Below are 25,331 nucleotides of genomic sequence, written 5' to 3'. Positions count from 1 at the left end.
GCTCTGATTTGGTTGGTAATAAATCAGTTTCCTCAAGTCTGTTTTGCCTGTGACAGTAACTGTGAGTCATCTCTCCCTGTGCTCACATTGACCCTTGAGCCTTTCCTTAAATTTTCTCTCCCCTGCCCAGCTGAGGAGGGGAGTGACAGAGGCTTTGGTGGCACCTGATATCCACCCAGCATCAATCCACCACAATGCTGCATTTCATTATGTACTCAGGAAAAATACCTTTACACCTTCTGAGAGTGCTACACCATCTCCTTGAGATACAAGAGGACAATTTGAACAATGCGATAATTTGACTGAACTTTTCTTCAAAGCTATTACCAACTCCAAATATACTTAATACATGGACATGTTTAGCTATCTGAACGTGTTCTAAAAAAGTTTATTGTGCATTTTCCATCCTCGATTTTGTGATACAGAAAACATGCCCACTCAGATTTTTTTGACTGAAATTATTTAATGAATAACCAATTATTAACAACAACTTGGATACCAGCACACTTAACTTCACTCATTGCAGGTAAATTCAGGTTTTCAGTCACTCTGTTTCAAAACCATTTTCAGTTCTGACACCCAGTCTGGGTCATCTTCCTCAAAGTCCCTAAAAATAGAGTTCAAAAAATGTTACTTCGAAAAGCAAAATACAACTTTATAAATTTTAACTGCTTTTTTCCCCATAAGAAATTACCCTGTAATTAGGATCAATTATGTTAACAATATCAGCACAAGAGACTTACTTCCTGCCCCACTGAGATAAAAGAACCAATAGATGTTGTCTATGGAATTTACAAAAGTAAAACTTTTCATCAAAAGCAAAGACAATATATTAAGAGACTGCAAATGTGGTGGTAACTGACAGCCTGCAGCTGAACTGCAGCAATACAGGCCCATACAGTCATCTCCAGGTGCCACACAAAAATAAACAGTGACACAAACTGAGATTCTGAGAATCAAAGAACAACCCCCAAAACATACACACATCCAAAAATCACAGCATTTTTGTTCATACGTTGTAAGATATCAAATGCTACTAAATTTCAATATGTAAGAGAGGGATGGATTTAGATGCTGAGAAAAATACTATTATGTTTCCTTTTTCAGGGGAATGTTGTTATGGAAAAATCTCTTTTGAGGAACCAAAGAAAACATAAATGCAAGGACATAATTTGGACATACGTGTCATCTTCATCAGATCTAGGTTCAAGTCTCTCAGAATCTATGACAACAGCTTCATGTTCACCATCTACTTCATCAGATGCTTCGCTTGCATCAGGAAGTGGACCTCTTAATATGTTTTCAGAAGCTTTGAAAGTAAAAAAAATAAAATTTCATCAAAATATTTTACTTTTTAAAGTAAAACTATTAAGAATATAAATACAAAATAATCTTTCTAGTTCATCCCCAGTTTGTAGCAGATTCCAGGATAAGTTGTTACCTATATTAGGTGAGAAGATAAACCAGTAAGGCAACTGAAGTGCAGAACAAGTATTTGTGACTGTGGCTGTGAACATCTGTAGACTGCAGCTGTCTTCAGCAGTGCCACCTGATCATCGTGCCCTCAAACCAGGGCACCACTGCCTTACCTGATGGGGCTGCAGTGCATTTCCTGCACCTCCCTAACACACACAGAGCACACAGCTCAGTGGGAGGGAGGACATAGCAGGAATCTGTGTTTGTCACAGCCTCAATCAGCTCTTGAGCTGCAAATCAAAGTCTGTCATGAAGAGCTGTAGTGGAGATGTACAATCACTCACTAATTCCAAACCTGGCTTTTTAAAGTCCATGTTTAATTTGGTAAACTTAAAAAAAACCCAAACACTAGCCTGTTGTGATAAGAATACAGGTGCATGATCTGTATACATAGGAGCCATGTATGGAAAAAAAAAAGCCTTTATTAATAAACCCATTTGCAAAAATGTTTGCCCAGAAAATGGGGATTTACCTGGTTTATAAATTGTGTACGTTTTAAATGCTAAGTTGACATCTGCATTGCTGAGCATGTCCATCAGGGTCTGAGGGGGTTCCTTGTTCCACTGCTTCCGTGGCTTATTTTCACTGTAGTTTATAACACCACCACCTGGGTATAAAATAATTCATAAATGCTATTTAAATAAAATTGCATTAGCAGTATGAATTACATTCAAGGTCACATTCAAGAGAGAAATGAGAAACAGGAAGAAAAGAGTCTAGATAACTCCATCTGTGGCACCACTGTCCTCTCAACAATCTGAGGAAACAATAGAACCTCCATGTGGTAAGGGAGCCTGCAGGAACTGAGGGGTGTGAGGAGGCAGAGTCTTTGCAAACTTATGTGCTGGCTCTGCTAGTCTCACAAAATGAAGCCTGAGGTTGTTTCTGTGCCTTTAAATAGCAGAACACCTAAAAACATGCATTCCTCTGTCCACTTCCTTTGCCCTGTGCATAACTGTCATGTAACATTTCTACCACAGATTAGGAATTTTCTGACTACTCATATCTTGATTATTTATTTCCACAGCATTTATTCCCATTTACCTAGAACACATATCCAGAATCACATTAAATAATTATAGCAATTGCATCACTGAGGGGGATTTTCAAATTGAAACCTTTCTCAGAAGAAACCTGATGATCAGCGTTTTAATCAAAAGCTTTTAATCAAAAGAAATAAAATCTCTGCCTCACATCTGAGATAGATAATTGTCACTGGCCTTAACCTGTATGTTAAATCACAACAAAAGTAGAGGTGTGGATGTTTTATGCTCCCAATAATATGCTGTACTTGAAAAACAGGTGGTTGCATTCTGCACCAAATGAATTCCTCACTGCTACCTCCACAAATGGTGTATAAAAGGAGGATTGTAGGATAATTTCTTAGCAATGATTATAATTTTAGGGCTGCTAATATTACCTGTCAGTTTCATCACTCTTTGCAATCCTCCTGTCACACAAAAATGCGAAGAAATTCTCTTCAGCACAGTGAACTTTTTCAGTGTTCGTTAATGAAATACTTTCAAATTATTTTAACAAAACTTCAAACATGCTGTGTAAAGTTTTGGCTTTTAAAATCTGTAAAGAATCGCTGACATTATTTGAATTAAAAGAACATTTAATTAAATCTTACTTTCAGTCTCTTCAGGTGTGAAACTGGAAGAAAGCAAGGACGCATTTTCCAGGACATCCAGCACAGTATTAGATATCCTCTTTTCCCATTGCCTCCTGTGGGTGGGTGACAGATCAGTACTTCCTGGGAGGACAGCAGAAGCTGATATTGTAATTGTAACAAAAAAACCCCGTGATAACCAGTATCTAGCTTGACTCCATGTCCAGACTGCCCTGTTCAGGCAAAGCAGTACTAAGAATCACTTAACCAGCAGTGACGCTTGATTCTATGGGTGCAAGTATGGGAAAGTGTTCCCCATACATTTATTCTATTCCAAATGTTTTCAAACAGTATTTTTTATTACTTTGACAAAAGAATTTTTTTTATCTAAGATGAGCACTATGAATCAATGTACTTGCAGAAGTAACTGATGGTGGCACAGTTTTCTTGTCTTGAGTCACCCGAGACTAGTTTGAGCCACCTATTTAAATGGCTGTAGTATCACTGACATGTAGATACCAGTACACAGAAGGAAATGCATCAACCTTAAAACTGTAAAACTTACCTTCTTGATAAGACTTCCTTTGTTCCCTTGTGCCTTTACTCAAATCCTCAGCATTTTTCCTTTCTAAGGGGCTATGCTTGCTACTTCCATTTTTCCTTCGCTTTAAAAGAATAAAGACTGTATTAATTACTCTTGTTGTCAAGAAAGACAAAGCAGTCACATTTACACGGCGTTAATTATTTCAGTTTTGCTGTAAAATACCTGGCCTACAGACTGGAAGACTGGAAAACTAAACTACTAACATTGTGAAGCCAACTGCAATTGCACACTATCTATTATTGCACTGTATTTCACACTGCGTGCCCATGACAGACAACTTCAGTTTCTGAAGATAAGTACACATGCAGTTATTTGATGTAATTTTTTGTTTGTGGCTTTGTTAAGAACACAATATAAATTATAGCAATATAAATTATTTATGTTCCCAGAGAAAACAAGATACACTCAAATATTAAACTTCTCAGATTGACAGGTCTATGAAAAGAAAAAATAAAACAAAAAAAAAACAAGCTCCAGAGCAACATGCTTTTTAAAAATATACAGAATATGGCTGAATCAGGCTATGGTAATGTATCCATAGGGAACATCTTGGCCATCTGTGACTGTGACTTAATTCTCCTCTCCTGAAATCTCATATGGGTCCTAAAATCTGGTGAGAACTAGACTGTTCCACAGCAGCCAGTTCTAAATGTGTCCCAAAAGCAAAGAACATGGATAATCTTCTGCAGTATAAAAAAAAAAAAAAGTTAGAAACACAAGTTTTTTTGTTTGGGTTTTGTTTTGACAGGGTTATAAGAAAACCCAGTTTGGAACTAAACTAAGCATGGGAAGAATCAAAGAGTTGTGGGAAATGCACAGGAAAACTGCAATTTTAACACTAATAGGCTGATTTATGGTTTAGCATAGGAATAATTTTCTGTAAAATCTTCTCTAACACAGAATATTCTAAATTACTAAAATACAAATGTTATATGTATATTTGAATACTTACTATATTTTCTGTCTTATTGTTTGAGCTTCCACCAGCCATGACACTACCTGATACATTAACAAACAGATCCAAGAGTTAACACCTTTAGCAAACATTTGTAGTAAAGTGGTATTCCAGAGGTATGACAGCAATGCCACTGAATCAAGCAATGACAATTATGTGACAGCTTCTCCACACTTCTTAAAACAGAGCTCATTCTCATATCCTGCTACCATTCTGTTCCAAATGGACACTAATTGTGGTGTAGCTAAATTTAAGCAGAAGAAAAAAGTCCAACATTCTCTCTCTGAAAATTAAATCATAAATGTAACTTGCTTCACCATATTCTGGGAAAGAAGGAACTGTCATACTTAAAAATACGTGCCACTGTTAAAAGTTTTCCTGATTCTAAAACTGAAAAGTTTATTTCTAGCACAAGTCTTAAGAGTTACATTACATATATGGTAGCTCTGCACTCTACTTATGTTGGAATATAATTTACACCCTTCAAGCATTTTTCCATGTAAGTTAATTTAAAGTAGATTTGGACTTCTAATACTAATGTTTCATAGCTGTATTTAAGACCTTATATTGCCTACTCATTTTGTCATTCTTTACATCAACAAAAATATTACTGACTTACCCTTTTGTCTTGTTGCATTGCCTTCATGTTTCTTGGTTTCCTTTAATACCTGCTCAAACTCATTTGCCATCTGAAATGCGTATGAAGAGATGCAAGTACTGTATCATTTTAAACTTCTACATATTATTAAATATACTATTTGTTAAAAATATACTCACTATATAAGTGCACTGCTCCAGCTAACAATATCTAATTTAATCAGCATCAGGTCAATATACAACTTTAAGTTTCAAAAGAGACACTTTTAAAAACTCAACTTTTCTGACAAGTCTAGAACTGTATGGATTTTAGAGAAAGACTTACACAACACTACATTTTATAGTTAACTATACACTAACAAACTACAAATGAAAAGGACTGAGTATCTAAAATGTAGATAGTATTGCTTAAATCTAGAGACAAGGAATATACCATACCTCAGAAGGCAAACTATTTTTCACAAGTTTGGTTAGGCAACCTCTTGCAAGAATAGTACTGGCTGAGGGACGATTCTGGGGATTTCTCTTAAACATCTGTTTTATTAAGTAATGAAGTTCATATGAATAGTGAGATGGAAGTGGATCATAGGACCCTTTGCATATCTTCAGGATGAGATGTTTCCAGCTCTTGGCTTGAAACTGCATTAAAAATAAATTAGTATTAGAGCACAGAGTTTAAGCATAAGGTAAAAAGTAGCCAACATAATTGAAAATAACTTCTACAACTGAAAAGCAGATAGCGTTTACTCCTATAAATGTATGATTTTTCGAATTTTATTTTTATAGACATCAAATTCATCAATTCATATACTTGAGATCAGACTCAAACTGCAAGAGTGAAATAGTAAGCTCAGAAATGTGGAGACTTTGATTAAAGAAAAAAAAAATCATCAAAAGTAGCCTGTAAAAGCACAAACATCCTCTTGCAAATCTAATGTCTGAGAACTTCCAGCTCCCATGCAGGAAGTTTCCTTGGATTACACCCTACTGGCTTGGCTGCAGGGTGCCAAGCACCCAAGGAATGTCCCCTTTTCATATCTGATAGATTATGCAAGAACATATGTGACCATCACATCAAACCAGACACCTAACTTTTCAACACTGCTAATAAGGGAAGAATACTCCCCTCCTTGGAATCCCAGCTCTGAGCTCTGCCTCAATACCATGACACTGCCAAAGACTTGCCACAGGCCTACTTAGGCTAACACAATCTACGCACAGGCTCCCTTATCACTCAGTCACATCAGTATAAACTGCACAGCTTGCAGCTGTGGAGAATCTTTTGCTGATCCACAGGATTTGAACAATGCCCTCAGGCATATGTGTGATTCTTGTGCCTGTGCTTCACAGGGTCAGGGAGCCTGGTACTTTGATGATCCTTGTGGGTCCTTTCCAACTCAGAACATTCTGTAGTTCTGTGATTTCAAGATAGAGTATTAGCTCACCGAAACTGCTGCTTATAAAAAACCAAGATAAAATAACCCTCAATTAGGAGCTCATTTTCCTGCAAAGCAAACATATCCTAGTAAGGGCTCTCATCTTACCTATGTGTCTGTATATAGAAGCCAGAGGAAGTTAACACATAAGAAACATAGCAACAACACTGTAAAAGACAGTGTCCCAGAAATGACACAAAGACAGAATCACTCATCAAGGTCCCCACTGTTCCAACAGGAGAATGGTGCTAGGACAGTGACTTGCTTGATTTGAATAAGCAAAGGTGTATCACAGATACAAGCTACAAAAATGCTTATTGCTTACTACATTTTGCTGTACTTGCACACAATGTATTTTCATCAGCGAAGGTTTTGAGTGTCTTTGTTACAATGTCCCAGGTTTAGCTAGATCCTGCAAAATGCAATGCTCTTGGCAACTGCAGATATCTGGAACCAGCCTGGCAGCTGCTGGACTCAATATGCCCAGATCACCTCCCTTATATTGAGGAAAATTAACCATTCAAAAAAACAATTGTTTTCTAACAAATTTGGAAATTTATTCTTCTACAGAAGGGTCCAGTAGGTCCCAAGAACTGCTGAAACAGAAGCATATAGTGGAGGAGGCATAGGAAGGGTGGAGCAATACTTCCCTCTTTTGGAAGCAGCAGCAAGCACTTCAGTCAACTCTACTGCACACCTAATTGCTAATTAAGTTTGAAAGAATTCCAAAACTTTTCTAATACCAGTAAAGCTGTACTTACCGGGTGTTTGAGAGTGCACAGCTCATACAGAATACACCCAAGAGACCATACATCACTGTAGATATAGAAAGAGATGAAAAATGTTGAGCCAGAAATTACAATTTAATATCTTGCTTAAAATTGTGATATTTAATCTGTGTATATAACTGAGCTCAATAACCCAAAAATAAATATAAGTAACCATAAAAGACAATACAATTATGTATTTAATCTCTCATAAGGAAATGTTCTTGCTTATTTCATCCTATTCTGATGTAAAAAAAGATGACTGTCACACAGTTGTAGCTGGCTTTTTATTTCTAGGATGACTCTTAAACAATTTGCTCCAACAATATTTATCCTCCTGCACTTAAAAGCCTTTGCATTCTATGGCCCTTAACATCAAATGGCAGCCGCACAATCCTAATTCTGAGAGCTGGAATTCTGGTCCTGACAAAAAGAATTCTCCTAATGAGAAAAAAAACCCCACCATTTTCCACCAAAAGTGAGTACTGCCATTTGCACAAGAAGCAACTGAAGCCTTTATTGCAAGAAGAGCAGGAAACAATTTGAACTGTAGAAGGTTTCTTACCTCCCCTGAAAAATCAATCACAGTTTTTGCATAAGGACCAGAATAACTGGGCTCTGTAAGTCTAAGTAATCCATAATCCTTACATTATCAAGACTGGCATCAAGAGGTTAAAAAATCATCTGTCAACCATCATCCAAACAACCATGCCCCAAAAAATAAGACCAGTAAAAAGATGCCAACACATACCTATGTTTGTGCATATATACACACTTACAAACAAGTACGTACAGTAATTTCACGATTACAAGCTGCACTGATTATAAACCGCACATCCGGGTGCCAGCAACATTTCGTTCTTTGTCCATACATAAGCTGCACCAGATTATTAGCCGATCTGTCGTTCGCAGCGAGGACCCGCGTGCAACTTTCACAAAGTTGCCAAGCGGTAACAGAATCACAGGACCGCGGGGTTTACTGGCTCGGCTTGGGGCCACGCAGGCTTGGCCCGCTTGGGGCTGCCATCGGGGCCGAGAGAACCAGCTTGGTGCTGCCACTCGGCGGGGCCGCTCGGGGCCAGCTGCTACTGCCGGGCTCACTCGCCCCCGCCTGAACTGCCGGCATCAGGCAGGCTGGCCCTGGGCGAGCCCTGGCCCAGCACTGCTGGTCCCGCTGCTGCTCTGTGTTCGCTCCCCCCGACCCGGGGCCTGGTGCTGCCGGCCCCGCCCCCACTGGGCGGGCTGGCCCTGGCCCGGCGCCGGTCCCACCACCGCCACGTTTGCTCCGCCCAGCCCCTGCCGCATCTGCTCCCCCCAGCCTGGCACTGCCCGCCCAGCCCCCGCTGCATTCGCTTCCCCCGGCCTGGCACTGCCCCGCCAGGGCCACGCAGGCTCGGCTCGGCTTGGGGCTGCTGCCGGTTCACATTTCCAGCTGGCAAATTTCAGAATTTTTTATCACATATTAGCCACTCCAGATTACAAGCCGCACTCCAGATTTGGACCAAAACTTGAGTCAAAATGGTGAGGCTTATAATTGTGAAATTACTGTATATACTCTCCCAGACAAACAGAGGTCTGCACACTGTTTTCCAGACTTCTAGGACTAAAGATACTGTGCTCTCAGCTACTTAAGTGAAGAGGAATTTATGTATATTTTTTTGAGATTATATTATAATCTTAAAAAAAGATGTACAGTAATTTCACGATTGCAAGCTGCACCATTTTGACTACAGTTTTGGTCCGTATCTGGAAGTGTGGCCTGTAGTCCGGAGCGGCTTAATATATGAACAATATTCTAAAAGCTGCCAACACAGAAGTGAGAGCCCGCGGCAGCCCCAAGCCAAGCTGGAGCGGGGCCAGCCCCGGCAGAGGTGGGAAAGTCTGGCAGAGGCGGGGCCAGCGGTGCGGGGGGCAGGTGGCAGAGCCCGGGCCAGCAGCGTGGGGGAGCCCGGCGGCGGGGGGCTGCCCGTCAGCGCGGAGAAGCCCAGCAGAACCGGGGCTAGCAGCGTGGGGGAACCCGGCGGTGCAGGGAAGCATGGCAGTGCGGGGGAGCCCAGCAGCACGGGGAAGCCCAGCAGAACCGGGGCTAGCAGTGCAGAGGAGCCCAGTAGAACCAGGGCTAGCAGCGTGGGGAAGCCCAGCAGAACTGGGGCTAGCAGTGCAGGGGAGCCCAGCAGAACTGGGGCCAACAGCGTGGGGGAGGCCGGCGGCGCGGGGGCAGCAGTGCTGGCCAGGGCAAGCAAACGCGGCGGCGGTGGTGCAGGCGGGAGGGGGGGATGAGCGAGCCCGGCGGCGGCGACAGCACTGCCCGTCCGGCCCCGAGTGGCCCCGCTGAGCCGTGGCACCGAGCTGGGCCACCCGGCCCCGTCAGCAACCATGAGCGGGCCGAACCTGCCTGGCCCCGCCCCGAGCCAGTAAACCCCGCTATGCCGTGATCCTGTTACTAATTGGCCAATTTGTGAAAGTTGCACATGGATCCTCACTACGAACGAAAGTGCGGCTAATAGTCCGTTATGTACGGACGAGGACCTAAACATTGCCCACACCCTGGAAATGCGGCTTATAATCTGTGCGGCTTGTATTCATGAAATTACTGTAATTACCTCTTTGTAAATATTCTTCAGCTCAGTATCTTCTCTGAAACAAATATGGATAAGCCATAATGCCAGATTGAGACAGCAAAAAAGAAAACTCCATCCATTGGTCAGGCATTATTTGTGACCACTGAAAGCACAAGTACCTTTTGTTGTTGTATGGCAGGTTTTCCCATATTTCTGGAGGTACATAATAAGGAGTTCCCACATAGGTGCAAGCATAGGACATTGGACTAATGAAACAACAAAGAAGAAATGCCAGGTGAAAACGAATGATTTATGAACTCTGTACTGTTTTTCAATGGTAAAATAAAACTTGACACCACTCAGATCAGTTGGGATGTCCACATACTGTGCAAGAAGGCGTGCAGATCCAAAATCTCCCAATTTGACTTTTCCACTTTGAGTGAGGAAGACATTCTGCATTTTAAGAGCAAAGATTAACACACTTAAATATTCCTCTATGAATAATTTCTGCAGTTTGGATATACAGAAAACACAGCAATAACCACTTCTAATATTTTGTCTTGGTATTTCCTTTTACTTGTTTCTCATAATACTTCTACCAAAACAGAAAGGCTTTATAGGCCTAAGGCCCCAGCATTAGTAGCAGAGGAAGAATCAGGACTTAGAATTGCCTTAATCTCTATGTTGCCTTAATCTCTATGCTATACTCAAACCAAGAGGCCACTTTCTTCTAAATTTCCCTCTTTCTGACAGGGTAGAGTTTTTAAAAAAAAATTGTGAGGCAAGATATTTGTAAACTGCATAATCCATACACTCTTTTATAGTTCTGCAATTCCTCTAGATTATATCAGTATCACAAGCAATTGTGCTATCAGCAGCATGGATATGAAGGACATAGCTATATTTAGATGATGTTTACACTCACAGTATTACATTATTCCATGCACTCAACTATTTCATTTACATAATATTCTTAGGCCTAAATAAAAACCATAGAACTTAGCAGTCACAGGAAATTATGAAAGAGGGGGTTTAACTTTTGCATGCAGGAGAGTTTTGTTAATGGCAGCAAAACTTGCTCTGTTCACCTTGGATTTTATATCCCTGTGCAGCACACGTTTATCATGGATGTGCTTCACAGCCAGGCACATCTGCACAAACCAGTGAAGGATCTGAAAAAGAGCAGCCAAGAGTTCTAACAGTTCAGTGCTCAATATAATGAATACTTTACTGATAGAATTTTTTAAAAATTAGGAGAACAAAGAATTCAGAACATTTGGGAGTTAAAAGTAAGTCCAACATAACAGCCTCCAACCAGCATGACTGAGTTCTTCAACACAGATTATATTTTAACATGGCAGAAGGAATGTTTATTACCTGTGTCCAAAAAGTTCTAATAATATATAGCAATAATGAAGCTGGGGAATCACTACTTAGTGCTTTAGCTGATGGTCATTTTATATACAAGCTAACTAAAGTTACACAGTAAATTAGCAAATAGAAAAAAACTTCAAGCCACCAAGTAACAAATAAAAACAAAACTCAAAATGGAAGTAACATACTGTTTCTAAAAGGACGTGTCCCTTTCTAACCACAAAAGAAAACTCTTAAAGGTGCATAGAAAATCTAAATATTCAATTAGCTGAGGTTTGTGGTCCTTTCATTTTAATGAAGGTGATGCTCCTAACTGTAGCAGGAAGTAGCTTCTATTCACTACAATGTCCCTTTGAACCTTCTCCGAAGTAATTCTATACCTTCTCTGGTTTGTCTGGTAAAAGGATTTAGCACAAACTGAATGGTTTAAACATTTAATTGCTACATAAAAAGCAGGCATTTATTCTCCTGGTTAGTTTAATTTATCTTACCAGATTGGTTTGTTCACTTTTCATTTGCAGTGCTCTTACTATGCTTTAAATTCTGCCTGAAGGTTGTGTAAAATTCCTACTTAACTGCATACAAACTTGGCTGGTTTTCACACTACCTGAACAATTTTCAGATACAAGTAGCAATTTCTTTTTATATTCCTTTCAGTCCAATTCTTGTCTTGATCTGCTGGAAATTATAAAAGAAGTAATGCTCCAATTCTATCTGTAAGTTACTTTGTTTCATCAAGATGCTTGCATATATCTAATTGGGTTTATGCAACATGCTTCAGTTTACATGGAAAAAGATTCCCAGCCCCCTTGGCTCAAAACAATATCTTTTCTTACCATGTCTTCGGGGAAAAAATTTCCTCCTTGGTGTTTAATCTTTTGCATTAGATCTCCATCATCACAATATTCCATCACTATATACAGATGTCCATCAGCTAAAGTTTTGGTAATTTAAGAATAATTAGTATTTTCATTAGCAGGATATGTATTGATTTTTTTACTATATGTAATGCTTTTTACTAGAAAGCTCCAACTACATGATATGCGTTACATTACAATAAATATGTATTTTGTTTATAATATGTACTATAAGCAAAAAATAAAATTATTGCAGTCCCTGAGGAGTATGCAACTTCAAACAAATGAAGGAATTAAAATTTTTATACTTACCTTCAAATGATTCTTTAAAGGCAACGATATTTGGATGTTTCATTTTAGCCAAAAGGACAGCTTCTTTCCTAGAATTCTCTACACCAGAGGAAGACTGAAAATATAAATACCCTTATGATTTTTTTGGGCATTTAGTATTTTGTTTGATTTTTTTGTAATTTCAGAGAATCTTTTCCTATTTCAATTAATGACTTTTTCTATTTTAAAACTGCAGAACTATATAACAAAACAGCACATACTAACTTCGAAACAGTTGATAGTCTGGCATGAACTCAATATAAAGCCAAGTGTCCAGGTCTTAGCTGAGCTTTGGCCTCAGAAAGCCAGTGCCTCTCATTTTATAACTTTTAGCTTAGTTAAGTGCAGAGAACGTAACCCAAATAGCTGATTACCAGCAGTATGACATTAATTTCCTCATTAGACACTGAAGACGAAATCTGTTTCAAAAATACACTAAAAATTAGGATTTTTAAGTGGTAGGTGGGGTGATGTTTCTGTCACACTTACCATGGGAAGCCTTATTTCCTTCATGACATACTTCTGGTCACTGATTCCATGATGAACTAGGAGAGCTCTGCCAAAGGATCCCTCTCCTAGTACTTTCAACACGTTGTATCCTTCCATTCTTTATAAATCCAGTTCCAACACTTTTCTTCATTCACAGCATTATCTTCTAAATTTTATCAAGACTTTAACACTTTAAAAAAAATTCTCTTAATATAATCTGCATGAGAAAAGACCCAAAAACAAAAATAACAAGAAGGGTTGATAAGTGTGGGTACCTAACTGTCCAGCATTACCATGACACATCTCCCTGCACTGGTACATTGATTTGACTGAAGATGAGGCCTCCAGAAAGTACAGCTTGAAACATTATAGAGCTATTTCTGCATTTTAAAACTTAAAATGCCAAAGCTCTTAAAAAACATCAGTTATAGACTTACAACTTCGTATCTTCTCTTTGTTACCTGCACTCCTGCAGGTGGTTTCATAACACTAAAGACAACTCACAGGCCTAATAATAGAAACAACAAGTTTAAAGCTTCCAGTGACAATTTTCACCTAAAACAGCATAAGCAGGATCAAACTGGCAAAAGATACTGTGCAAAGACTCAAGAACTGGAAGATATGGAATATAGTATTTTAGTTGCAAGGGACCTACAATGGTCAACTGGAGCAACTGCCGGACCACTCCAGGGGTGACCAATTAAATTAGCATGATAATGTTTCTTTAACACTAACAGGTTTAGGGCATTGACCACTACTCTAAGAATTCTGTTCCAATGTTCAACATTTCGGTAAATAAGTGCTTCCTAATGTCTAGTGTAAGCCTTCCCTCGTGTACTTTTGAAATATTCCCAGCTTTCCTATCACTACATTTAGGGTCTATCATGAGATCATGGAATCAATGAGGTTGGAAAAGACCTGAGAACATTAAGCCCAGCCCAGGACCAAGCACCATGTCAACGAGACCATGGCACTAAAGTGCCACATCCAGTTAAACACCTCCAGGGATGGTGACTGTACAAGCTGCCTGGGTGGCCCATACCAATGTGTAACCACCTCTTCCGTGAAGAAAATCTTCCTGATGTCCAACCTGCAAGTCCCACGGCACAGTCTGAGGCTGTGTCCTCCCCTCCCATACTGAGCCTAGTCCCAGCCCTCGTCAGAGCTCCCACAGCGGCTGGAACTCACACACGATCCCCTTTCCTGCTAAAATCACAGCTCCTGCAGGTTCTCTCATCCAGCAGGGGGCTGTTGTCCTTTTTTTTTCAAAACCTTGATGCTTTTAAGACGATATCTATCATTCAAACACGGTGTTCTAAGGGGATGATGAGCTCTTTGCTTTCTCCGGCTCCTTTACACTGAAGAGGAGCAGCCCAAGTCCGCCCCGGTCCCCTCAAGCCCCGCTGGGGAACTCACCTCGGCGGGCCGGGCCGTGAGCAGCGGAAAGGCCGCGGCACCGCTGCCTCCAGGGTGCCCGCGCCCGACCGGGGCGGAGGATGGGGCAGGGAGGGGATGCGGGCTCCGGGCTGCCCGCGCCCGGCCGGAGGACGGGGCAGGGAGGCGGCGCTGGCACCCGGCTGCCCACGCCCGGCCGGAGGATGGGACAGGGAGGCGGCGCTGGCACCGGGCTGCCCACGCCCGGCCGGAGGATGGGGCAGGGAGGCGGCGCTGAATCCCAGGCCGGACGGCGGGAGCGCTGGCCCCGCCCGCCCCACGGCACTGGCGGGAGGGTGCTCATGGAGAACCCGGCGCTGCTGCTGCTGCGCTACAGGGGCCAGGCACACGGGAAACATGGGAAACACGGCAGCGTTCCGCTTTGACAGCTCACTTTCAAGAACGGACTAAAGAGCTTTGACCTTGAAATAACGAACAAACGCAACTCAAGTGAGGAGTTTAATAAGTATAGCACAGTACAGACTAATAAAAACCAACATAAAAACTGTCACATAGTAAGTAGTGTATCAGACCTTATCTACGATTACTTGATAATGAACAAATCTCAGTAACTAGTCTTATTAAAACAGTCCTAAAATATATAGAACAGTTTAAATTCAGCAACACACCTTATTAGCTGGCTTCAGTTTTCAAAGCTAAAGGCTTGTCAGAGTAGACACTGCATTACTGAAACACCTACATAACTTTGGTTTCTTAAACTAAAAGAGTGTGTGTTTCTAAGGAATCCATAGGAATTGCAACAAGAAAACAGTAGGTACTAGCAATATACTCCTTTAAACTACTAACATGAAGGATTATACCTAGGCCTTAATCAAGAATTTAATGAAACACAGTCAACATAAAGACAGTGCTTAGCCTAGTACTTAAACCAGGACAGACTTATTACAATTTTGAAAAGGCAGAAACTTAAAAGTTTTAGTGATTCAGGCAGACTTAAAGTTTTAGACAGCTCCTTTCTCAAAGCTATATAAAACAAGTACCCTTCAACTCTCCCTAAAAGCTATCAAATCTTAAACAGCCCCCTGTAGCAGTAGCACTACTTTTACTCTTCTATTTCAGCACTTGTTTCTTGGAGGGCATGGCTCTGTATGTGGATAAACACAGCTTTTGATTCCAAGTCTCCCAGCTGCTCAAGTGAAGAGACACATGGATCTTGATCTTTAACAGCATCAGACAGCTTGCACATCTTCTCCCGAATGCGTTGAGAATATCGCAAAGGAGTTACAATGCTCAGATCTTTAGCACTGTCATTTGCCTCAGGATGTGTCTTCACACTTAGGAAAAGAAAAAAACAAAAACACTAAACATAGGCACACCATCATACAAATTGCCTCTGCAGCAACCAGCAGAAACAGCAAATCAGGATTCCTAATCAACTCTTTCCCATTCCCATAGCCAAAGGAAACAGGTCCCTTCCCATTCATTCATTTCAAAACAGATGTTGAAATCTTTTCTTGGGCAAAATATTTTAACCCAGAAAACCTCCTGAAAAGGGTTCTCAAGAAAAGCTTCTTCCCACTTTGAGGGACAGTAGACAGCTGCCACGACTACATCTCCATCAGATGTCAAAGCTGAGGACAACTTCCCTAAGTCTACCATCTTAGAAGAAAAAAAAAGCTTTTGGCCATAAATATTAGTTGGTTTGTAGTGAGGTTACTATCCAGGTTTTTACCTCAAGATACAGTTAAAATAATCTTTACAGGCCACTTACATCTTGTTCGCTGATTCTGTGTTATATGACATACCACCTTACCTACATTTGACAAGGAGAGGAATGGAGACATCTTTCTCTTTATGTAGCTCACTGCAGAACTGAGGGAATCCTAACTCAGAAATTTAGGTCTCTGCCACAAAAGTCTGGTTACTCTGTAGTGAGCCATTCAAAAAGCAAAACAGACTAAACAGAGAAGCTTACTTAAAAATACTTCCTTCTGAAGGAACAGGAAGCAATCCTAAAAATGTGGTTCTTAAGAGCTTTAATTAACTATTCATAAATGCAGTGCCTCCCTATTTTAACAGGACACAAACAGTTATTTTAGACACAACAGTCTTTCCATGGTTACCTGAAGTAATCTTACCTTTCCAAATATGGTGTGGTAGGAGGGTTGCATCCCATTGAATAAGATGTGTCATTCTCCTTCTCAGGAGAATTAATTGCTTGGGTTGTATTTTTTATCCCATCCTTGTTCTGTTCTCTTTCACATTTTGCTTTCTTTTTTGCCCGTTCTTTCGCCTTGTGCTTTTTATTCTTTTTTGGCAAGGTCTCTCCTCCTGGTTTTAAGTCTAAATCAATTTCTTCTCCTTTGGTAACTTCACTGCTTGTCTCTTCCTTCTTATTATCACTTTCTTCTTTTTTGTCATCATCAAGGCAGAGATCTTTGAAGGTTTCCTGAACTGGCTCTACAGACAAATTTGGTTCCTTGCTGACTTCCACTACCTCACTTAAATGAGCTTCTATCACTGATCCCCCTAAAAATGAAACATTGAAGAAAGTACACTTGCAATTAGCTACAAATAAAAAAAACATTTTTAGAGAGTTATCTGAAATCTTAGAGCTTTACATGATAATAAAAATTAAGTAGGCATTGGATTTTGAGCCACAGCAATTTAAGTTGTTGATTATTTTAGCCACCTTCAAGAACCTGCAGCCTGAAGGCTCACGCTAAGTAGACATACTGAGTATCCTCAGTATGACTGAGAAGTCATACTCTTCCTTTTCAAATGCAGGAACTCTCAAGAGGTGTTTCAGCCAGTTTCTGGATTCAGATACTTACCAGCTTATGTTACATTGAAGGGAAATATTTATAGCTACTTCACTTCCAAAATTACCTTCAATTGACACTATGCCATAACACAACTAGGCTTCTGGCAGTGAAGGAGTTTGTGTCAGAGGCACTGATTTTTAGATCACAAGAGTATCTTTACTTACTCTTTGATTATCAGGCTGAAACAGCTGGACGACAGCTTTGATAAAGTAACAAGTCTGAATACAAGAGCATCTCCAATCATTTTAACATGCCCACTGTTGAAAAGGATTTGGTTAACGAAGACTGTTTTCAAAAAGACAATCAAGTATAAAATAATGGAAAATTTTCCATTAATTAAAATTTAATATCAGTACAAATAGCTTAAACAGCTTGTGTTGCCTGTCAAGTCAGACATATAACTAGAAAAGACAGACTTACCATTGACAGAGTTAAGAAGACCTTCAGTATTTTTGATTGTATCTATTAGTGTGTGTCGCAGTTCCTCTTTGGGCTGAAAAAAAAGTTGTACTGTTTTAGAAAAACAATTCCAAAATGAATATCATCTCAGCTTATTTGATTGTTGTAACAGTTACAGGGAAAATGGAGCAGACCACATGATGTTCACATTACAAATCCTTTATTAAATGCTGTTCAGACTTAAGTCAGAACACAAGTGAATCCTGTATTTTCAGTATTTGGTGTGCTAAAGATGTATTTGATGCTCTGAAATCTTGCTGATGTTAAAGCATAGAAATGAAGTCCAACATTAAGTGTAAAATTAAGTTCTATTTTAGATTTCTAGTGGTACTAGAAATCTCAGTCCTTAATTCCTTCTAGGCAGAGCATCATATGGTAATTTGATGATCCTAAACCTTTCTTCTTCAAAGTAGGACCTACAGTTGTTACAGAGCAAACCAAACCTATTATTTTTATGGTCAGGTAGGTCATGTGGCTCTCCTACTATAAAGGTATTTAATAAAAGCAGCAGTTGTATTTTACATGCCATACTTTTATGCCTTTTTAATTGTTAATCTCAAATTTTAAGAAGAGTTGCTTACCATTGCTCCTGCCAAAATGGCATCCTCATAGACAGCGATAAGCTTTCCAAGATGACCCATCTGTTCAAGACGCATGCAGCAGATCCAATATTTTGCAAGCTTTTTAACCCCAGGAATGCTCAGCATCAGATCTTCCAACATGGCACGTACTTCATCACCTTGTTGTCCCTAATATCAACACAAAAATAGAGATTTAAGTGCATTTGACACACTGAGGTGCTGTAGTTTTGCTGCTTTTGAACTAGAAAGCAAGGGTTTTTTCTTTGGCAGAACTGTCATTCACCTATACTTCAAAATTATAGTTATTTATATGGTATTATAAGTAGAAGGGGTAGCAAGATGTACAGGCATCTTCAGAACTACTTGAAACAGACTTTTTCAGAAGTACGGACAAGTTTCTGCAAATGCAAACTTGTTTTAGGTTAATTTTTTCTAGCTACTCTCATTACATTATAGTTCAATTAGTATTATTACCATTATCACCTATACTTATTTAGTAGCTCAGTAAGTTAGTAAAGAGTAATTTCTTCAGCTGTTGGCAAAAGCTATAATATAGCTTAACTTGGGGAACAATTAGTCTCCTGTATCTGATTCACAGGGGTGCAACATACCCAGAGGATTTTCATGTTGTCAGGACCTACATGATCAGAACTCAGGCAGGGGTCCAAGTACCTGTTCTGTTAACTGCAGGCATTCACTTAGTGTCTTGTTGACCTTTTCTGTTTCAGCAGCAGAGAATTCCTGTTCTTCACTTTTAGAATGGGGTCCCAGAAGCGCATGTATAGGAGGTCGTCTCATCACTTTTCCTCTAGATGCCCTCCATTCATCCAGGCGAGCTCTGCATTTAGGAACATTATTAGCTGAAGTGACAGATGTTTTATCGTTTCTTTTTACATTGACTGACACTAATTAGGTTAAGTCATGACAAGATAGACATGCCAGGTAGTCTGAGTCTTCTTTCTTTAATTCCAAGAGGAATAAAGGTGCCTTTTAGACCTGCATGGAAATTTCAGAACTATGCATATTACTGTCTGCTTTAGTTATCTACCAGGTTAAAACACTTCAATTCTCTTCCCTTCCAGCTGTAACAAGAGACTTACTTTACCTAAGGTTACCTTCTCAAAAGAAGGTAAAATTACTTCTATTCATCTGTGTCACCATTCCCCTCCAAACCAGAAAACTAAAAGCTAGTATCTTAAGACAAAGTGTAGAGAACAGCCCAAAACAACCCTATCACACAATTTATAAAATCTGAAAACAACATGAAGAGAAATTCAGTTTTAATGTTGCGTCTCAACACCACCCCAGAGACCACCAATTTTTAGTAAATGTGACTTACTGCAAGGAGCTCTATAAAGAATATTAAGTAATTTCTAGACTGTGAATCATAATCCCATCCATTATCTAAGCTGCACTCACCAAACTGAAAAGTGTCATTGATAAGTTATCTCCTCCAGTCTGTAAAGATGCTCCTACCTATATACATCCTGCCTCGATTTTTTTTTTTTTTTTTTAACTGTGACATGCATGTGAATTTACAGGATTATCTGTCATCCTTGAGGCTATCACAACACTTAGAGTAAAAAAACACAGCTCCAGCAACATCTGTCTTTTAACTGCACAGGAAAAGTTGTAAGCCTGGAGAGCTCCTGCAATTAGTTTGAATCCTGATTTCTCAGTTTAAACCTTAAGTTCTAATATGCTGTCTTTATTCTTGGGAAAAAGGCCTGAATAACTTCCAAGAGTAAGCTACAACAGCAATTTAGTTACCTTCTTTCTTCTGCTGACTCTTTTGGCAGAATAGATTTTCTGTCATCATTTGTTTTAGAATTCTGTCCCAATTTTGTACCAGAAGATGATTTTGCTGGAGCTTCTGGTCTTGCATCTTTACAAAAATCTGTACGTTTCTTCACAGCCCGCACTTTGCCATCAGGATTGCTAAAAGCAGCCTTCAGTGGCTGTGGTCCCCTTCCACCAACCACTTTTGGGACTGTTACTTTCTTTGGTGCCACAGCAAACGTCAGCTGTTTCTTCAGACCAGACTGTGAGTTAATAGCAGCTTTGTCAGATGGTTTGCTGTGAAATGGCAGAACATCATTTGATTTTACAGACTTAGTGTTGTTTGAGACTTTGACGGTCTTCAGAACTGCATTACAGCTTTTCGTGGACAAAAGATTTGCTGTTTGTTTGGTGGCAGAAGGAAAATGCTTCTTGTCTGGCAAAGAACTCTTTTCCTCCTCAGTTTTTACTGCTTTCCAGAAAGAATTTATCTTGGATTGGATAACTTTGCCACGATACCTGCCAAGAGCTGGTTTCTTTGGTACACCAATAGTTGTATTTTGCTTTTCTGCTGCCAAATGCCTCTCTTTAATTCTTTTAATTTCCAAGAAAGCCTTGCTAAGTGATGCATGCTGAGATTTTATATCAACAACTTTATTCTTTGGAGCTTGATTTTCAAGATTACAGTTTGTCCCTGATATGTCATTTGTCAGTGCAATTGTAGAAACATTTAAAGTAACATTTGTTTCCGAGTTTGCAATTGATTGGTCCCATGACACTTTATCAGCATTCTCTTTATTTTCCTGAAATCAAAAGCAAATTTTGGAAATGTTTAGAGGTATGTTCATGCTGCAAGTTACTTGTTTCTAAAGAGGTTTCCAGTGATTTACAGGACTAAAGTGTTTAATGGTGAATGCCAGTTGAAAGGTGCCTACGGAAGTAATGCATAAATATTGAGTAGATTATTTGTCAACTATTACTGCAGAATTCACATCAAAAATCAAAAATTGCTTAAATTCTGCCTTGGAAGTAAGAAATACAACTCTTAAAAGCAACTGCTGGCTTTAAGCTGCCCAAATTACCTCCTTAGAAGGGTTATAAAGGAAAAACTTGCTTTAAGCTGTATATAGTCAAGAGTAGTATCTCCATACCTCATCACTTAATGGCAGCACCATTCCTCCACTTAGTGTAAATAATCTACTAACACAAGGTAGTGAGTAAAATAGTAATTAGGACACTAGGAGATGTTACCAGAAGAGAATTTTTCTTACTACTGAGATATAGGATGTTGCAAGTTGAGAATAGTTACATCAGTTTTTACATGGCCTTACTGAAACTCTCAGCCATATGTTCTCAGCATAACCTCTCACAAAAAATGGAATTTAGCCTTTTCCTCCAAAAGTGTTGCTCTACAGCAACTAATTCAGCATTGTCCAAGCAGCAGCTTTTGGAAGAGTGAAATATCCAAAGGCAGGGAAAAAAACATGTGAACGACACATGGAAGTCTGAAGGAGCAGACTTCAAATACATCTTCCTTAAAGTTAAGATGCCATCTGAAAGAAAATTACAGTGTCTCATTTCCTGGTCTGTCATTGAGGCTTAGTAGTTAGATTTGACAGAGCCTGCATAACTAACAATTGAGTCCGGGACTGTTATTTCAAGAAACTACATAGTTTAAATGACACAAGACACACAGAAAAATATACGTTCATTCAGGAAATTTCTGAAAAAAACACTTGTTCTTACTATTTCAATTTTTCTCCTTAACATTCAGTTTTGAAGTTTTTTGCTTTTCCTCCTCAAATAACTCCACATCTCAAATCCTCTGAAACCCACACTCTAAACTGTCTAACACGAACACAGGTCTTATGTCTATTTTTTCCTCACCTTTCCCTGAGAACAGTACTGGAGAAGAATCTCTATTTTGCTATTTCTAAGCAGCACAACTATTTGCATCTTAATTCCAGGAAAGTTGATGTGAAACGATACAGGGAATACATTCCCTTAAACTCTGATTAGATGTTGGCATCTACTTGTGATTACATTAGTTTTGCCAGCACTCCACTGAAAAAAACATACACACTCAACAGTGCGTTTTGTTTTGGATTTATTTCAAGTAACAGTAAATTTTTTACTCTGACAGAGGACCTTACTCAGATTTCAAGTCTTCCCCAAAGACTCAAAATGTATCAAAAACCCCTCTTTCTCGTGAAAGGTTGTTAAAATTTAAGCGTTATTTCAGTGATAATGGCATCCTCTTTAACTCTCTCCTGTTGGGTACAAACTGAATATAAATATGATCCATTTCCTACTATAATATGACACAATTCCAAAAAAAACATATAATAAGCAGTGACTTAATAAAGTTCTAACAAACCACACCTCTGCACTTGCAAATTTCTCATGCTCTGGAAGTCATACAACATAAATAGATTTAAAAGAGTGGAATGTTGTCACCATAGAAACAAGAGTGACATCAGTATTTAAGTATCAGTCAAAAACTTACCATTTCTGGCTTGGGAGATGTTGGGAGCTGCAACTTATCTTGCAGTTTACTGGCAGTTGCTCTCCTAGTTCTGCTACTGCTTAAAAAGGAAAAAAAAAAAAGACATCTTAAATCATGCAACAAACAAATGTATTTTTAGAGGATGCTCATACATTTCAGTTGGCAGTCTGCAGAATGTACCCATACTGAAGCATTTCTGTTTAGCTTCCACTACTTCTCCAAGGAAAACAAATGGTTAAGCAACCACTGATCAGAATCCAGGGTGCAAAGCATCCCTTCTTGCACCATAAAGAGCTGTCTAACAGAGTTCACTGCAGGTGTAGCTTCTCATGTTTAAGAATGAGTACCAACTTGTCAGATCTGATGCATCTGGTACAGAAGGCCAAGTCTCTAAATGCTGCAGTTGAGGGGAAAGGGGGAATAGCACAAGAAGCTAAAGCTCAGCCACTGCAATCATGAGAGTCCAGGCCATTCTGAGGCAAGTCTGGACAAGGACATGAAGTTCCTACCACACTGACAGGTTCTAAAACCTTCAGTCAGGCAGAGCTGGCATCAGACTACCCAGAAAGTTACAAAACCACCAAGACCAGTATTGTCTCCTAGCAACTATGAAAATGTATTAACAACTCAGAAGAAAAACATCTCAGTTTGAAGTTACAAATCCAAATTCTTCCTCAGGTGCTTTGTGATGTGTTATATAAGAGATGTGGCACTATTGCATGTGACTGAAAATGAATACTGTAGTTAGCAAACAGTATCTTTGCATCAGAGGATCTTACAGAAGCCAGCTGAGATGAAACAGAAGGAACATTAGTAAATATGAAAATATGAGAATGTAATCCATAGCAGAAATACTACCTGATCGATGCCTGGTTTTCTTGAATGGGCACACCAGAAAAAGTCTTCTTTCTTGATAGATATTCTTCGACTTTCTGTCGTCTTTGTTCTAGCAGGTTTTAAGAAAGACTTGTTACATTTTCAGCTAAAATATATGTGCTAAACTTTCTTAGTCTAGAAGGAAATACAGTTAGAAAAGCATGAAGACACTACAAAAGATAGACACTAAGGATTAAGAAATCTTTCATTTTCATATCTCAATGCCTTACACATTGTTGCATTTCTTGAGAAAGGCAATATTCAAGAGATGGTTGAATCTAACTTGACAGTTACACAAAATGGCTGGTTTGCTGTATTAAGCTAAAAGAAACACAATTTTGTGACATGAAGAAGTCAGGCTTGCTGTTATCTTCTGTATGCCTGTCCAGTATTTCATATAGTGCTTGTTGGTTCAGCAAGCACACTTTTCACTTGTGGCAGTAGCAGTATAGCACACATGAAAAGCACCATGCATGTGAACACAAGTGACCATCTGTAAAGTCACTTGCTTCTCTTCCACTGTCACTCAGACCTCTGTGCAAATGTTAGACCACCGGGAGTGTTACTGCCAGCATGAAAAGGCCCTAAGAACAGCTGTCACTGTCCCTCCAGGCATGGTGACTCCACCATCTCCCTGGACAGTCCATTCCCATGCCTAATCACCTTTTCCGTCACGACATTCCTCCTAACGTCCAACCTAAACCTCCGCTGATACTGCCTGAGACTGTGTCCTCTTGTCCTGTCGCATGTCACCCGGGAAAAGAGGCCGGTCCCCACCTGCCTCCACCCTCCTTTCTGGCAGTCGGGGGGGGTGTAAGATCTCCCCCAGCCTTTTCTCCTGGCTAAACACCCCGAGCCGCAGACGGCTTGTGCTCCAGCCCCTTCCCCAGCCCCTCCCCTTCTCGGGACGAAGCGTGCAGAAGGCGGTGTCCATCGCCTGCTCCTGGGGGAGCTGTCACAGCTCGTACAGCAGCCGTGCCTCTGCCAAGGGCTGCTGCACGGCAGAGAGCCTGGCGGGCATCCCAGAGCTCCCCAGCACCTTCTGTTTCAAAAGCGCCGCTCAGCGCCCCCCGCACAAACAGCAAAGCCCCACCAAGGCAAGTCCTTTGCTTAACTTGCAGAAGCCGAACTGGTCAGAAAGCAAATAAGCACAAGAGCGCGCATCTGGGTCGGCGCAGCACTTGTGGCTTTCAAGAGGATGCTCTTAACGCCAGGGCGTCCCGTTTGTCACGAGGGAAGGCGTCCAGCCCAGGAGCCCTACCTGGGGCAGGAGATGGGATAGGATGGGGTGGGGTCCGTACCAGCACCAGCCCTGCCAGAGGAAGGTGAAGTCTCGTACGCCCGCTCGCAAGCCCTAAGACTACAACAGCGCTGCTACCAAGACCTGCCCCGTCTCCGACCTCGCCTAAAGGGCCTGCCCTCCCCTTCCTCTGTCCGGAGGGACCGAGGGACTCCTCTCTCGCACCGGCTCTCCTACACCCACCGCGGCGACGCGCGAGGCTGCAACGGCGGCCGGTAACGCTCAGCCCCGCGCGGGCGAGCGAGCAGGCGGCCCGCGGCGGGGAGCGGCTCTGCCCCTCGGTGCCCAAGTGCCCGTGCCCCGATCCCCGCCCAGTGTCTCGGCCTTACCGCGGAATGCAGGCTCGGACCTGCGGGTAGCCGGGAGCCGCGGAGCCGCGCGCACCGCCATGACCGCCGCGCCACGGGCGTTTGAACGGCCGGGCGCCGCCCCGATTGGCCCGGCCGCGGGGCTTGAACTGGCCAATGGCGGGCGGCGCTGCCCTCCCGCCGCTCCCCGGGAGAGAACATGGCGGGCGCTGCGCGGGCCGCCGCTAGAGGGCGTGCGGCAGCC

General features: G+C 40.8%; 2 protein-coding genes across 9 annotated transcripts; both read right to left on the bottom strand.

Annotated features, from left to right (window-relative positions):
* Positions 1-368: 368 nt before the first annotated feature.
* NEK3 (NIMA related kinase 3) lies at positions 369-14,603 on the bottom strand. 3 transcript variants are annotated; one of them, XM_033051803.2, is made up of 16 exons: positions 14,475-14,603; positions 13,059-13,275; positions 12,552-12,645; positions 12,219-12,316; positions 11,097-11,180; positions 10,394-10,461; positions 10,188-10,274; positions 7,442-7,496; positions 5,683-5,883; positions 5,267-5,336; positions 4,645-4,691; positions 3,654-3,753; positions 3,110-3,232; positions 1,949-2,083; positions 1,183-1,309; positions 369-607 (listed from the first exon to the last, which is right to left on the bottom strand). In XM_033051803.2, exons 2-16 carry the CDS (start codon positions 13,173-13,175, stop codon positions 541-543), a joined length of 1,473 nt encoding a protein of 490 aa, XP_032907694.1. In that variant the 5' UTR covers positions 13,176-13,275; positions 14,475-14,603; the 3' UTR covers positions 369-540. The 3 variants fall into 3 exon arrangements, with proteins under 3 accessions (XP_032907694.1, XP_032907695.1, XP_032907696.1); XM_033051804.2 differs by having other exon boundaries at positions 13,059-13,248; XM_033051805.2 differs by lacking the exon at positions 10,188-10,274.
* Positions 14,604-14,974: 371 nt separating this feature from the next.
* CKAP2 (cytoskeleton associated protein 2) lies at positions 14,975-25,181 on the bottom strand. 6 transcript variants are annotated; one of them, XM_033052060.1, is made up of 9 exons: positions 25,109-25,181; positions 23,462-23,549; positions 22,604-22,682; positions 20,089-20,900; positions 18,991-19,156; positions 18,319-18,486; positions 17,699-17,771; positions 16,592-16,982; positions 14,975-15,787 (listed from the first exon to the last, which is right to left on the bottom strand). In XM_033052060.1, exons 1-9 carry the CDS (start codon positions 25,167-25,169, stop codon positions 15,556-15,558), a joined length of 2,070 nt encoding a protein of 689 aa, XP_032907951.1. In that variant the 5' UTR covers positions 25,170-25,181; the 3' UTR covers positions 14,975-15,555. The 6 variants fall into 6 exon arrangements, with proteins under 6 accessions (XP_032907951.1, XP_032907953.1, XP_032907957.1 ...); XM_033052062.1 differs by having other exon boundaries at positions 22,604-22,679; XM_033052066.1 differs by lacking the exons at positions 23,462-23,549; positions 25,109-25,181 and adding an exon at positions 23,113-23,133 and having other exon boundaries at positions 22,604-22,679.
* Between the last annotated feature and the right edge of the window lie 150 nt (positions 25,182-25,331).

This window comes from Catharus ustulatus, chromosome 2 (genome assembly GCF_009819885.2).
Source record: "Catharus ustulatus isolate bCatUst1 chromosome 2, bCatUst1.pri.v2, whole genome shotgun sequence".
NCBI lineage: Eukaryota > Metazoa > Chordata > Aves > Passeriformes > Turdidae > Catharus > Catharus ustulatus.
The sequence above is the reverse complement of the archived record's forward strand: the minus strand, read 5'-3'. Positions and strand labels throughout refer to the sequence as shown.